Source organism: Eubalaena glacialis, chromosome 14, assembly GCF_028564815.1.
Source record: "Eubalaena glacialis isolate mEubGla1 chromosome 14, mEubGla1.1.hap2.+ XY, whole genome shotgun sequence".
Taxonomy (NCBI): Eukaryota; Metazoa; Chordata; class Mammalia; order Artiodactyla; family Balaenidae; genus Eubalaena; species Eubalaena glacialis.
In genome coordinates this window covers 8,394,160-8,409,717 of record NC_083729.1, presented here as the reverse complement: position 1 = coordinate 8,409,717, position 15,558 = coordinate 8,394,160, and the positions used below count along the sequence as shown (strand labels likewise).

General features: G+C 49.1%; 1 protein-coding gene across 1 annotated transcript in view; it reads right to left on the bottom strand.

Annotated features, from left to right (window-relative positions):
- Window positions 1-14,936, bottom strand: part of GREB1 (growth regulating estrogen receptor binding 1) — a 67,154-nt gene extending 52,218 nt beyond the window's left edge. Inside the window, exons 1-4 of the mRNA XM_061210768.1 lie at window positions 14,780-14,936; window positions 9,945-10,064; window positions 7,350-7,526; window positions 1,800-1,982 (exon numbers count right to left, since the gene is read on the bottom strand). Of these exons, the coding sequence (XP_061066751.1) occupies window positions 1,800-1,982; window positions 7,350-7,526; window positions 9,945-10,064; window positions 14,780-14,936 (637 nt within the window). The remainder of the gene's footprint in view (window positions 1-1,799; window positions 1,983-7,349; window positions 7,527-9,944; window positions 10,065-14,779) is intronic.
- Between the last annotated feature and the right edge of the window lie 622 nt (window positions 14,937-15,558).

The following is a 15,558-nucleotide window of genomic DNA, read 5'->3' as shown; positions in this document are numbered from 1 at the left end:
GGCATGTACGCAGTAGGGGCTCAAGAAATATTTACTGAGCCATGCAAGAACAGGAGAGGGGCGGGGAGAGGAGCGATGGGAGGGGACAGGGGAAGAACGTCCAGAGCCAGCCCCTCCTGAAGCCCTGTGCTCTACTTGCAGAAGCTGGCTGGGAGATTCCAGGTGACCAGAGTGAACCTACGCAGACAAGTGAGGGACAACAGTCTGGCTCTCCCGGGCACCTTGCGGAGACCACTCCTAGGACACGTCCCTCCCCAGCTGTTTGTGGGGGAGTGGGGGGGATCTCAGAGAGTACCTGGCCCTGGGAAATCCAGCCCCTCCCTCTGCCCCTATAGCTGACTGCAGCCATGAGAATACAGGGAGACAGAGAAGGGCGGAGTGTGGCCCTTTCCTAAAGCGGGAGCCCACTCACTTCTGCAAGGACCAGCACCGGGAAGCTGGTCTTTCTCTTCACAGTCAACAGGCTGTGGGGCGGGAAGGGGGCCTATTTGAGCTGAGTTTTCTCTAAGTCAGGGTTTCTCAACTTTGGCGCCATTGACTCTGGGTTGCACACTTCTTTGGAGGGGTGCTGCCCCGGGCACTGCACGATTTAGCAGCATCCCTGGCCCCACCCACGAGATGCCAGCGGCTCTCAGCGCTCATGACGATCAACAGTGTCTCCAGACATTGCCAAATATCCCCTGGGGGACAAAACCACCCCCCGCTGAGAACCTTGCCCCAAATACTTGCCACAAGAAGGCACAGCACAGTGTGGCCCTGTGTCAGCTTTGAAAGCTCCCATACAATTAGGCTGATACTATAAACTAGATGCTACAGTCCTGGGAAATTACCACGCGACTTTGCACTACGGGCATCTAGTTTATAGTGTCAGCCTAATTGTATGGGAGCTTTCAAAGCTGACACAGGGCCACACTGTGCTGTGCCTTCTTGTGGCAAGTATTTGGGGCAAGGTTCTCAGCGGGGGGTGGTTTTGTCCCCCAGGGGATATTTGGCAATGTCTGGAGACACTGTTGATCGTCATGAGCGCTGAGAGCCGCTGGCATCTCGTGGGTGGGGCCAGGGATGCTGCTAAATCGTGCAGTGCCCTATGGAGAACAGTATGGAGGGTCCTTAAAAAACTAAAAGTAGAATTACCATATGACCCAGCAATCCCACTACTGGGCATATACCCAGAGAAAGCCATAACTCAAAAAGACACTTGCACCCCAATGTTCATTGCAGCACTATTTGCAATAGACAGGTCATGGAAACAACCTAGATGCCCACTGACAGACGAATGGATAAAGAAGATGTGGTACGTATATACAATGGAATATTACTCAGCCATAAAGAGGAATGAAATTGGGGCATTTGTAGAGACGTGGATGGACCTAGAGACTGTCATACAGAGTGAAGTAAGTCAGAAAGAGAAAAACAAATATCGTATATTAACACATATGTGGAATCTAGAAAAATGGTACAGATGAACCGTTTTGCAGGGCAGAAATAGAGACACAGATGTAGAGAACAAACGTATGGACACCAAGGGGGGAAAGCAGGCGGAGGGGGGATGGGATGAATTGGGAGACTGGGATTGACATATATACACTAATAGGTATAAAATAGATAACTAATAAGAACGTGCTGTATAAAAAAGTAAAATAAAATAAAATTCAAAACAAAAAAAATTTCACAGGGCTGATGTGTTGCCCGAAACCACGCCCACTGCAGAGCAGTCTCGGCCCAGAGTCCTGCCGACAGGCCCCTGGCTCGCTTGGAGGCGCCCCCTTCTCATGCCCCACCCCCTTAGAGATGCTCACCTGAGCCTTTCCAGCAAATGAGAGGCCCTTTGGTCAGAGCCCCTTGTGCGTTGCGGATCAGGTAATATTTCAAGTGTTTCTGCTTCTTGGGCTGGGTGGTCACCTTCAGGTTCATGTGACTGGAGAACTCTGTGAAGTAACAGAAGCCTTTCTTCCCACAGCCAACGCAATTCCCAGAGAAACCTGGGGAGGAAAAAACCACGACCATCCCCATCTTACACCAAAGTCCCTCCAAGTGGTACATCGTCCACTAGGCATTCACATCCTATACCACACCAGCAGGGAAGTCCACGGGGCAAAGGTCCCTGTCAGCTGCTGCTGGCCCAGGAGTCAAGATGACCTTGATGCAAACAGGAGGACCCAGTGGACTTGGTCGTAGAGCTGAGCCCAGGCAAGCTTGGAAGACTGAACTCGCTTAGGGGCCTATTTAAAGCCTCTGTGTCCTATGGCACAGGACAAGAACTGTCCCATTCAACTGTCTACACTGCCCGAGCACCTGCAATAATTTGCTGTGTCCGCATCTCCTTCAGGGCTGGCCAGTCACAGAGTCTCAAAGCAATCAGACCCCTGAGACTGGATGCATTGGGAGTCCTCTTCAGAGTCCAAAGTTCCCTCCAGGAATCAAGTAAGTTGATCCCACGAGTTGCAGAGAAGAAATCAAGAGCTCCACCATGCAAGGCCAGGGCGGTGGTGAGTGAAATCTATGGCCCCAGCAGCCGCAGAGTGGAGACACTCGGCTAAAACGTGGTGGTCTATGTCAGCGTCCTGCTGCCTGCGGCCAGAGGGGGCCTTTCTGGGAGATGGCAGAGTTCAGCTCTGAGGCTCTGGGAAGGCTGGCTTTATAGAGGCAATGACAAAACCACCTCCCATGAACTATTAAAATCCAGAGAACGTGCTTGAAAGACCTTTACATACTGTAAAGTCTATTCAAACTGGACTCAACAGAACTGTTGGTTAATACCAGAGAAACGTGATGATTTAGGTTTTCTATCTGGTGACCCTTCTGGTTTAAGTTCACTATCTCACAAAGGCCTTCCCTATGACCTTGCCTCGCCCACTGGTACGTCTGGTTTCTAAGGAGCAAGGTCCTTCGGCAGGAGAGACCCTGAAGCTGAGACTAACTTATTTTATCGTATGCTCTGGCTGACAAGTTTACAAAGGGCATTTCAACTTAGGCCAGGAGGACCATGGGGTTCTGTGCATAAGCTCTGCTTTTAAAGGGGATAATCCTGAGGCCTCTGGCTACTGTCCAAAATAACATCAGTTTGTGAAGGTTCTAAACATCTCTCCACAGAGAAAGAAGACGTCTATATTACAGAAACCTTCTGGATTCTCTGACTGATTTTAAGCAAATTTAATATTCCTTAAAAGGCATTAGAAACAAAGACAAATCTCTTGGTCTAAGAAGGCAGGCACAGGTTAGTTTATCCTTCCAAACTCTTATCCCCTCTGTACCAGAGAAACAGATAAGGTACCGAAGAAATGCCAACACCATGCTCTATGTTTACTTGTTGTTAAAGGGACAGGGAGGAAACTGCCATGCAGAGAAAACCAACAGCCTTCTTGCCATTTACTGTCACCCAAACAGGGCACTCAGCTTAACTGACACAACCACCAGTCAGTCAGGACAGCAAAACCTTCTTTTGGGAAATGAGAACCAGAGAGGCTAAGTAGTTGTCCAGTGCAGATCCAGAAAGTGATGCATGGGTTCTAGCATGAGAATGGAGTGTAGACCCAGAAGCATGGCCTTCAAGGCTGCCCCCAATGCCCCCCATCCTCGCCTCCTGCTTTACCTCCCGTTCCTCCTACTACTATGCCGAATTCCCAACTGGACTTTATATTGCTGGCAGTTCTTATAACTTCTGCCTTAGAGTTACTGAAATTTGTGTATTTTCCCCCATAAATATCCCCATGCTTCCAAAGGACCAGAAGCATGGTATGTCTGTGGGGAGGCATGGGTCATGTCTGTGTGTGTAAGTGTGTGTATACAAACTAGTGCCTGACACAGGAGAGGCAGCAAATATCGGGAGGGAAGGAGGAGGGGGAAACAAGATAACTATCAAAGTGAACACTTAGCATCTCCGCATACATTTTGATAGGCTTTTGTTTTCTAATGTTTTAATGTTTCTAATGTTTTCTAACTTTATAATCTAATGTTTTTATTTATTCTTTGGTCTCCAACCTGGGCACCTTGAGATAAACAGCTCAACTGCCATCTAAGAATGAGGCCCTGAGAAAACTTCCACGCTCCCTGGAAGGGATTCTGACCCTGAGGGTTGAAAAGATGATGAACAAGAAACAGAACTGCAAAACCAAGGATGCTCAGAGCACTTCACCAAGGCCAGCACTGCCATCCCTTTCCAGAAATAGCTAAATAGCTTACAGGCCTTTTGTCCTATGAGAACTGTGGACTGTGGGACCATGGCTCCATTCCAGAAGCAGGGAGGGGAGCCACAGATGAGAAGGGGCTCCTCCTTGTGGTTCAGAAATAAAAGTGGAAACCCTGGCCCTTCCAGGACAGTAAGGACAGGCACACCTCGTTCTACTGCCCGTGCCTCTGTTTCTTCATATCTAAATGCTAGGTAGTAACACCTCACTCACCTACCTCATTTTAACTAGGACAGTTTCTCGCACGTGAGAAGTGCTCAGTAAAGTAGCCGCTGTCAGGTTCATTTGTTGCGGCTGCTGCTGTCTTTCTCCAACTGGCAGTCCACCCATTTTTCATGACCCAACTCCATCACCACATACTCTGAGATACTCTCCCATCCCTGGGAGTCGGTACGTCCTTCGGGATCCTCTAGCGCCTTAAGCCCTAGGCTGGGACCTGCTGCACAGAGATTTCTGTGGCCATGGGTGCGGATCTCCGAGCTGAGTCCTGGTTGGCCTGTGTCCTCCCACAGGCCCTGAGCTCCCAGGAAGGACCAGGTCCCACTTGGCTTTGGGGCCCTGGGCTGAATTTAAAGTCCACCTTCAGTTTGGGGTTATACATTCCATAAATGCTTAATTATTTGCGTTCTGGATGCACAAAGAGCTTGTTTACTCCCATCTCAGAAATGAACAATCTAGCTAGATGTTTTCTTCTCCTATGTCTTAGCTATCAGCCAATTTCGATGAACTACTATCAAAAAACTGAAACACCCATCTAGGTTTTCATCTTTTCACTTTCTCAGAACAAATCCCTCAGTTGATTCCAACGCACTAAAACAACGCTCCCTTCACTATAAATTACGGGGGGGAGAGGCACCGAAAGCTGTTGCTTCCCCCAAGATATTCCACAGCCTCCACTTTATAGGTCACTAAACAGCGCTGAGCCCCGGCCCCCAGAGGGCTGCAGGCCACATTGTCCTGTGCAGCCATCAGGGTTAATTGCAGGAAACCTAAACAGCGCTAAGTGTGCAAGCTGAGAGCATAAAGTTATTTTAAGAGACGAAAGTGTTGGTTATTACCAGCCGGCCCTTGTTACCCACCTCCGATGGCTTTTTGGCAAGCAATTAACAAAGACCCCACTTCCTCTAAGCTCCCCGCCTGAGGGGCTGAAGCTGTTCCTGGGCTGGTGGTGAATGAACTGAAAGATTCTTGTCTCCACATTTCGAGACCCAGAGCCTCCTTGATTTACTACCCTCGCAATTCCTTTACAGTCACAAAGGGGAGGAATTCAGGCAAACCCCCAGCCACGGCCAGATCAAACACGAACCAAGGCACCAGGCCATCTTCCCCACTCACTTTGTCCTAAGCGGCCTTGATAAGCAAATTAAATCTGAGACGCAATGACTCTGTGGGCTTCCTTGGTAGAGTGAATTTTCTGGATTATTCTTGCTTTCAAAAACTAGTTACGATATCTATTTTACACATGGTAGGGTAGATAGCTAGTGGGAACCTGCTGTATAGCACAGGGAGATCAGCTCGGTGCTCTGTGGTGACCTAGATGGGTGGGATGGGCGGGGGGGAGGGAGGTCCCAGAGGGAGGGGATATATATATATATATATACATAGAGCTGATTCACTTCATTGTACAGCAGGAACTAACACAACATTGTAAAGCAATTATACTCCAATTTAAAAAAAAAACAAACCAGTTGCGATACAGGCCATTACACAGTACTGAGTAGAGTTCCCTGTGCTATACAGCAGGTCCTTATTAGTTATCTATTTTATATATGTTAGTGTGTATATGTCAGTCCCAATCTCCCAATTTATCCCTCCCCCACCTTAAGAATCTAAAAAACAAAAAAAAGAGTGGATATATGTACATGTATCACTGATTCACTCTGCTGTACACCTGAAACTAACACAACATTGTAAATCAACTATACTCCAATGAAAATTTAAAAAAAACAAAAACCAGTTACGATAAGCCCATGGAGCTGCCTTAAGAGAGTACTGGCCACAACTTTTTCTCCCCCTGGTCGTTGCCCCAGAGCCATGTCCGTCCCTCCAGTGAGCGTTCGTCTGCCGTGTTTCAGAGTCTACGCACCACTGTGTCCCCGCGGCCCTCGTGGCAGGAACCACTTCTGTTTCTTCTCTGGGTCAATCCTCGCTCTCCCCTCCCCACCTCCACCCTTCAGTCCTTCGCACAGAGCTTCAGACATAATACCTCCTCAATAAATATCCACTGCGGTACGTTTACCTACCCAGCTTCGGGGGCCGTATCAAGCACAAAAGTGAGGTTTAAATGTCTGTACACGTGGAAAGTGCAGAAGGAACTGGGGAACAGGGGGAGCCAGCTTGCTGGGCTCTCGGTCCAAACCTCACGTCTCCCCTGATTCTGCTCCACTAATGGGGGAGTGAGCTGAGCACAGGGCCAGGCACACAGAAAGCGCTCAATAAACGTCTGAGCAAAGGGGAGCCGGGCTTAATAAGGCTTGGTCTCAGCTCTGCACTGCAGCTGGGGCCCCCTGGGCCAGCGGTGGCTCCAAAGATCAAAGCCACAGCTTCCCTAGGCTGACCTCGACCAGGTACGGGACCGTGGGGTGTGGTAGTTAGAGGGTACAATCTGGAACCAGGAAGACCTGAGTTTGCATCCTGACGCTGTTCCTTTACTTGTGCGCCCTTGGGCAAGTGCATTAACAGGTCCAAGCACACCTATTAAGCCAGGATAAGAATGACGGGCTGGTGAAGGGTAAAGCGAAGGAGAGAACGGTAGAGGGTGTCCGGCCGTTCCCCAGGACGTGACTGTCCAGGAGGCAGGGCCACATGCTCGGCCTTCTCCTCCTCCTGCCTCGTGTCTGCTGGCTTCCGAGAGCATCTAGGACAGGGTTTGGATCGCATTCCTGACACAGTAGGCACTTAGGAAAGGTCTGACGAATACGTGTACAAGAAGAATTAGTACTGATGGGCTTTCTACAGGAAGGTAGTCAGGTTTTAAAAATAACTCTCATTTGCCTTCCATTCCACAAAGAAATAGCCCACGGAATGATGAATAAACAGGGTTGTGTGCCATGCTCATGAAGAGACTCAAAGGTGGCCTGTCCCCCAAGGGGACCAACGGCCCTCCTTGTGCCCACCCGCCATGCGGCCAGAGCCGCAGAGAGGAGCAGAGGAGAAACTCACCAAGAAGGGCATTGTGTCCATCGTCATCCGGCAGGAACCTCTTGTCAACGGCACACACCAGGAGATGGTCCGGCAGGCTGGGGGACTTGGCGCCCACCAGGAGGAAGCCCGCGGGGACATCGATGGGCTCGCTGGAGATGGAGACGAGACGCAGGTCCTTCCCTGCCTGGCAGAACCCTAGGAGGGACGGACAGGCTCACACGCTGCCCAGCGAGGGGCTCCCACGGAACCAGGATCCACGCGGGCAAAGGGGTGACAAGAGTCTGGTCTCGTAAGCAGCCACCCTGCCGCTGGGCCTGGCTGACTTTCAGATTAATTCTGAGAGCACTCTGAAGTACATTACCCTTACATGCTTTTCACTTGCCAATTACAACCATTCACAACAATCAAGTGATTGGGAAGAATAAAAAATTTTAAAAATTAATTCATTACTCATGACACTTAACCACATGCTGTTTTTATGACTCTCGGTGTCACCGTATAATACACATTAATGTAAAATGAAGCTCAGCAGGAAAGAAGGGTAGACGAGTGATGGTAAATTAAAATGTAGACAAGATAAATCCATAAGGGACTGTAAGTTGATGTCTTCTCCACCCTATATTTTATGTGTATGAGGCAGGGGCACATGGCAGGGATACGGGCTGAGGACCAGGCGATGCTGGTGGCCTCAGAGGGGCCTCATCAGCAGAGGCAGACTTTCACTCTATACACATGAACTTTTTGTATTTCAGAGCTTTTAAATATATTTCCTACTTAAAAATTAAGTGTCCAAAAATATTTAGGAAAAAAATGAAGAAGAGGGAAACAGCTGTGATTTATTTGGATGGGCCCTTTCTGGGAATCTCTCTCCCTGAAGGCACATTGAGCCGGATGCCCTGTGGTTTTCCATCTTTTGTTATCGATAGGGACGATGAGAGTTAACGTGAACCCTGATGATCCCAAGGCCTTCCCTGCAAAACTCTATGGTACTTTTAAGAAGACTCCCCTCCGGTGTATCTGCTTTACCATTTACAAGGCACTAGCTCCGACTCGCGTCTGCCCCTGAGCGAAGCAGGAAGAGGCACCCACTGTTTACAGCACCAGGTGGGAGAAGCCCTGGAAAGTTCTCATTTGAGAGGTCAAGTCATTTGCTCAAAGCTGCTGGGAGGGGGGTCAGGATGGAGCTTGGGGTGGTTCCCCTGCGTCATCTTGGGGAAGTTAAACCAATTCCCACAGGTGAGGTCAAGGGCCCAGCAGGTCTTTACCTCCATGACCCAGGCCCCTCCCAGTCTGCACAGCAGCCCCTTCCTTCTGAAGAGCTGGAGGAAAAAAGGCCGTGGACAGTCAATGTTCACTGTGTTCACCTGGAAATTCTTTGAAAGTCACGGTAGTGACCACCGGAGAGTTTGCCATTCTCTTATTTAATTAGGCGGCCTTTTAGCTCTTGGACACCAGAAGCCCTACATCATGAAGAGCTACTGTATCTGTTTCCCTTTTCCTGGAAGAGCAGCCCCAGGGAGGGCTGACTCCCTCCCCTGCCGGCCATCGTGCACAAGGTCAAGTCCAGGCCCCCAGGCAGGGTGCATGGGGCCTCCACGGGCCGTCTCATCACTTATCCAAGCCCTGCCTGGCCACCCCTCAGGCCCCTACCTACATAAACCAGTAGCAGTTCCCCAGACGGGCCGCGTTCCCACTCCTCTAAGCCTTTGCACCTGCTGTTCCTCTGTCGGGAATATCCCACTCCCCCCAGCCCTTTCTCAAGTCTCCTGGCTAACTCCTACCGATCCTCCAAAACCCATATAAAGGGCCAGCTCCTCCAGGAGGCCTTTCCCCAAACCCTCCACCAGCATTCGGAGCATCTCCCGTGCTCCCACGGACCCCTGCTGGCCCAGACCACCCCAACCTCCCAGGACTTTCTACACTGTGTGCCGAGGGTCTGCTCACATAGCTTGGCTACACTGGGAGCTCTTGGACCTTTTATCTCCATATTTTCAGAGCAGGGGCTCAATAATTATTTTAATCAATTAACTGACTAACTAAGTAGTGACACCTCTTGACTGGTATGGTGACGGGACAGGTGAACTTCCAACCAGCCAGTGAGTTTGCCAGGCGGGGGGGGAGCAGAACCAGAAGTGCCCTCCAAGACCCTCAAGCGCAGAGCACAGGCTCCCATCGCTGAACAAAGGTGGCACCGCACCCGGCATCTCCAAGCCTCGGGTCCTCAACGGCAAAATGAGGGTAACCTTACTGACTGTACAGCGTTCCTGAGACAACGTACTGATACATCTGCTTTTTCCACAGTAAAGTAGCCACAGATGTGAAAGATTATTCCTACTCATCAATGCTGATATAAATACACGGTGGAAGCCGACCTCAGCTGGGATATTCTAGTTTTTAAATGGCCGATGGAGAAAAAATTAACTTCTGGATCTGAATGCATTTGCAACGGTGAGGCTGTCCAAAGAGTGACTGAGGACTGTCAGCCTGACGGGGCCCCACGCGGCGTAGCCAGTGCTGCTGGGACGGGAGGGCCCGCCTGGCCACGACCTGCTGGCGACGCGGCACGGCTCACACCTCGGGGCCCCTCGGCACGCAGCCTGGCGGGCATCTCACCGTCTGTGGTGCAACATCCTTCGGGCGGGGGGTGCATCTGGTAGGGGTTTGGGGGGCAGCTCTGTTCCAGCCCCCCTTCCCCCTCCTCTTCTTCTTCCTCATTGCCCACTCGGCTTCCACCTAGACGCGGGAAAGGAGAGCAATGAGCAAGGCGGAAGTGAGTACACAGCGAGTCTCGGCTCGCTGGTAACTAACCAGTCCTCACAGACACGTTATTTAAGGAAGGCGTTACCACCCTTCTTTACTCTCGGTGAAGGCCAAGGCTCACTCAGGCTGGAAGTCCTTCCCAAGGTCACAGACTGGGGCTCCAAGCCTGGCCTTGTGACTTCAAATGCAGGTCCATGTTACCTCCCAGCCCCCAGAGCCACACACGTCTGCACAAGCAGCAGGGCTCAGTACAGACATCGCTGTCGACAAGGACTGAGCATGAAGCCTGCACACGGTAGGCGCTCCAAAACCATCTGTGCGGGAGGAACCACGGTGTAACATAGGGACCATTTTGCAGCTAAGGAAACTGAGGTTCAGAGAGACCCAGTGATTCAACAAACCATTAAGCAGCACAGCCGGTATGTTCCCAGTTATACCCAATGCCCAAGCTGCTGTTCTTGCCACCAACTGCATCGCTTGGTTTAGAACCCAAAGTCCAGTGTGAACAACCTTTACACTGAATAAGAGAGGAGTGAAGCTACATGCGGTTATTTATCCCCAAGGGAAAACTGGATGTATACAAACCAGAAATGCGAACACCCGAATGTACCACACTCAGCAAAAAAAGCCATCCCAGAACAGGCCAAGTGACTTTAAGACTTTAGGAAACTTTTTTTAAGTGAAATAGTATTTTAGGAGTAATGGCAAATGTGGAAACGGCCAGGAGAGCCAGGAATTGGCCAGGAAAATCCCACTCCCCCTGTGTGTGAGCTTCATCGCAGCAATAAAAGAGTTGGTCTTCCCCACAGGCTCTCAGCTCCTGGAGAGTGCGGGCCCTGCCCTTATTCTGTAACCCCGGCACCCAGCAGAATGCCTCGCACAGGAAACTCCTTCCCAACTGGTCTGAGCACACACAGTCATACCTTACTTACCCAGCCTGCTAGAGAGAGAGGGTTTCACGTCAATGAATATACAAACTCCTTCTAGCTTCGTTTAACTTCTTTGGGTAAAAAAAATCCTTCTATCTTTAAATGTCATTTAATAAATAGAATCCAGATTTCCTCATGGAATAGGGTCGTTACAAGCATCCTTAGATACACTAGGCCAGGAGACGGTTGCCTCTTCCTTTTTTGTTTCTCTGTATCCTCCTCTAGTGCTGACCCCTTTGCTGCCATTCCTTCTACTCTCATCTTAGTTGGCTCTCACACTCTCCATCCATCCAGTGGGTTACGTGGCTTTAGGTTAATGACGAAATTGTGTGCAGCAGAAAAAGATCGACTAGGAATCTGGGAACTCGAGTTTTAGTCCTTGGGTCTGCCATTGTCTGTGTGGCCACAGAAAAGTTACTTAACCTCTCTGTGTGTCAGATCCTGCATCTTTAAAATGAGGTGGTCATAGAAGGTCACTTTGAGCTGTGACAGTCTATGTGGGGATATATGGCTCTCAGAGTTGCACAGAACATTCCAGGTGTGATTTAATCAGTACACGGTGCTGGGAGCATAACCTCAGGGTGGTCACCATTTTAAAGGTGCCGGAAGGACAAGAGGCAGAAGAAACTAACATCTTAGGCCAGCCCAGGCCCATGACCTTGGGAAGGTCACGGCAGGAAGTGAGCAAGAATTCCTAGTGTCTCCATCCCTCCAGGACCAGAGGACACAGAGGTGACGGGGAGGCTGTAAAAAGATTACCCAGGAAAAACACAAAGGGCTTGGAGGGATAAACTCCAGAGCCTCCTTCAGACGTTTCCTTCCTGCCATTAAATGCAGGCAGGGATGGTTTTAGCAGAAGGTAGAGTCACGCCCAGACCCCAGGTGCCAGCCATGCAGCTCGGGTCCCCACAGGGGCTCAAACCATCCTTTGGCCGTCTATGGAGTACGTAGCTTAGAAGGCTGCCTGCCAAATCAAGACTAGTCTGTAAGCCAGAGACTCGGCTCCAGGGGCTCAGGGCGGGGGAACAGCAAAGCACCAACAATTAGAGTGAAAAGGGGAGAGAAAGCTGGGGACTTCGGAGCTCTGAGGGCACACACAGGAATGTCTGCACGTTACTCCGTTCAACCAGAAAGAACAGGAATCCAGACTCTCTGAAAGAATGAAAGGAGAGGGTCTTAAGCCTCTGAAAGTCAAAGAAAGGGCTCAAAATCCAGTCGCTGCTAAGAAAGCAGGATTAAAGGTCAAAGGTCTACATCAGACATTCCAGAGTCTTTGATGGAATCCTTCAGCCAGCAACAAGCCCAAGGAGCCTTCCTAACCAGGGCCAGACTAAACCAGACTGTTTACCAAGGTCTCCTGGCAGGATGAGAGCTTTAAAATGGCCTGAGACAAAACCAACTGGATTGGGAGCTCAGGACCTTAAAACTCAACCACAGGAATCCAGAGGTTCCACAGCTGCACTGCACCCCATAGAGTATGAGGGTATTTGTTTTAATGTTTAGAGTAAATTTTGTTTTCTTTCCATGAGAAGAAACCGTATGACATTCTGAGTGGGTGGGATTACAGGAATTTACCTGCATCTTGTTTAATAAATACTTATCCCCAAATACTGGGGTTGTATTTGTTTAGTTTGGTTGGCCTTCCTTTAAAAAAAAAATAACACGTAAAAGATTTCTCCCCTAGAAGGAGGGGGTAATACCCCTAATTCGTAGAACAAAGTAACAAGGGCCCTCTGAATCGCCCTCACAAATACAGAAAATGTTAACAGATCAAGGGGTGTTCGGGGTACCAGCACCCTGGTCATTAAAAGCATCCTTAATGTTACTGTCTGAGGAAGGACAGCAGTAAGATAAGAGACCTGATAGAGAGACAGACTGACAGAACAAGCCCTCTGCACCACGCTCTGTGATGCAGAAACCAGGGGCTCAAGCCTAGTGCTTGGTTGATGGTGACATTTAGCAAATCGACAAGAGTCTCCCCCTTTTCACCAACCCCCTCCTCCATCCTCCCAGTACTAGAGAAACAAAATCTCGGAGGATTCCTCTATGCTGTTTGCCAGACATATGGGAAAATCATGGGAAAATCATAGAGAGGGCCTGCTCTGGTTTTCATACCAACATTAGGGGCTGACCAAGCCGGCTGACAGCTGGCAGGGAGGCTTCGGCACTCAACATGGGGGGCCCGGGCCACGCTAGCCTCCAAGCTGTCCCTGGAAAGCGCCACATGATGAGGACAGATGAGGGCATCCCAAGGAGTCAATGTTCGGGATGCAGCCTCCCGTTTAGAGGCCAGCAAAGGTTGTCTATGGAGAGCTTCGACCCCAGGAAAAGCTGACTGGGAAACTCCAGGGCTTTCTCCCCACCTGTCCCCAGGTGAACATCCTTCAAAACGTCAAATCCGTCTTCCATCTTCCCAAATCACGGGATTTAATTACTGGTGGAGGTAAAAGCACTTTGTTGATTTTAAGGTGCCATTTGAATGTACTAAATTATTTATCATTATATTGTTCACTTATCATTAGCAACAAAGCCTTTCAATACTATAAGAAGTTAAGGATGACCATTTAATACGTATTTCACAAGTCTTTCAGCTAGCTGAAAACACAGTCTACAAGAGATCCCCCAGTTATTTCTCAAATGCCCCCAATGTCACAGTAATGCTTCCTGTGCTGGAAAACCTTGGTACCTTCGACGTGAATACCAGAGAATTCTTGGGCTTCCTAATTCGTGCTTTTGATCACAATCTACTTTCTCCCAGACCCAGATCCAGTTCCTTTAGGTCCTCTGCGATTGCTATTTGCAAGGTTAACTTGGTAAGGACGTTTTAAATAGTGACACAAGGAATGCCTCCCTGCTAGAAAAAGGGACTATCAGACATCACACGAGGCCCTCTGAGCCTCATTTTCCCTTATGTGCAACCGTCCCCAGCCCACCATCCCCGCCCTGCACGCACACACATATCATGATCACCCCAAGACAGGACCCGGCATACTGCATGCTTCGTTAATTAGTTAACTTTTGTTTTAAACCACAGCCCTCTTTCACTTCAAAAGCTAAGAGAAGCGTGCAGGTAACTTCACGTGAAAGACAAAGTGACAAAAAGAACTTCCTTTAGCAATAACTCTCATACTTTGGATTGCTGTGGGTTACTTTTGACATGAAAATACATGACTACAAAAAATACAAAGGAAAGATTGAAAAATACAACCAGTTTATTCTCTGGATAATTAAGTAAACCCTAAATTTAACCCCATGCCTGAAGATAATTTATTCCCGGCACATGTTAAATCTATAAGGGTTTGTTCTTGGTTTTTAACAGTTTCTAGAGGGCTGTTGTAACTGCTATGACAAAGAAAAACTACCTGCACTCCTTTGCAAAGATATGGCCACAAATCACAAAGAGAAAAAATATATAACGGAGGGTCAAAAGCATGTTAAAATGTCTTACTTATCCAAGTGAGACCATCAAACCTTGTAATACGAGTATAAGTAACAACCAATTCAGAACAGGCTAACACAGCTCTTTCTTTCTCCTACTAGTCCAATGAATCATTTTATTCCTTGCAACTTTATGGCTGAAACTTATTTTCGTTTTAGCCAAGTAAGGATGGGATGCATGTGCAACGTTCTCTTTTCTAATAACTCTGTTCTTCCAGACCCAACAGTTTCTACAGTTTCCTCAGAAGAGGAAAGAGTTTTCCAGTGCCACTGCTAACATTCTCACACACGGTAAGAGAAAGGCAAGAACGCATCTCCTACCTTCTAGAGCGGAAAGCTGCTGCTCTGCTTCCAAGTACAACTGGGAGAAGACGGGCCTGGGTACCAGGCTGTTGGAACGCAGTGAGGCCTCGATGGAGTGGTGCAGGACCTCCTCAAACCGCGTGGTCTTCAGCTGTCCAGCGTAAGAGTTTCCCATCTCCAAGAGAGACGAAGCAGTCTTCTGTTTAAAATGGCATTTCAGTTTCAGTTAAAAAGACTGACCCCGAGCATGAAGCCCAAAGGTAGAAAGGATCCCCGCTGCAAGGAGGGGAGAGGGCCGCGTATCCCCCGCTCAGCCAAGACGAGGAGCAGGCAGCTCTCAGCTACAGCTACTGCCGGGCAATTACAGGAAGTTATATAAGTAACAGCTTTCTCTAATTTAGCACTCAGAGAGCAGAGCCTGACACCTCTTAGGAGATTTTACTAGAAATTGGCTCTTAGTCATCTGCAGGTTTCACAGACCCCCAGCTTTTCCCTGAGTGGTGATCCTGCTTTTTGAGAGACCCCAGACAAATGACGCTGTCTTTTCCTTGACTTGAAGAAGAATAGCCCTGCGCCACTTTATGTGTGTGACGGCGGCTGACAATGCAGCGACCCATGACAACCAGTCCCCAGTTTCAGGATTACGGGACTCGGTCTCCTCTCACCTTCTCAGGAGGAAGGCTAGCAAGCAGATTTCCCCTCATTGCCTCCTCTGCTAAAAGGCCAATTGTGAACACTTCCTCTAAAATGTTTTTAGTTTATTATGTTTCCATTAGACAAGTGATGCAGAATTACAT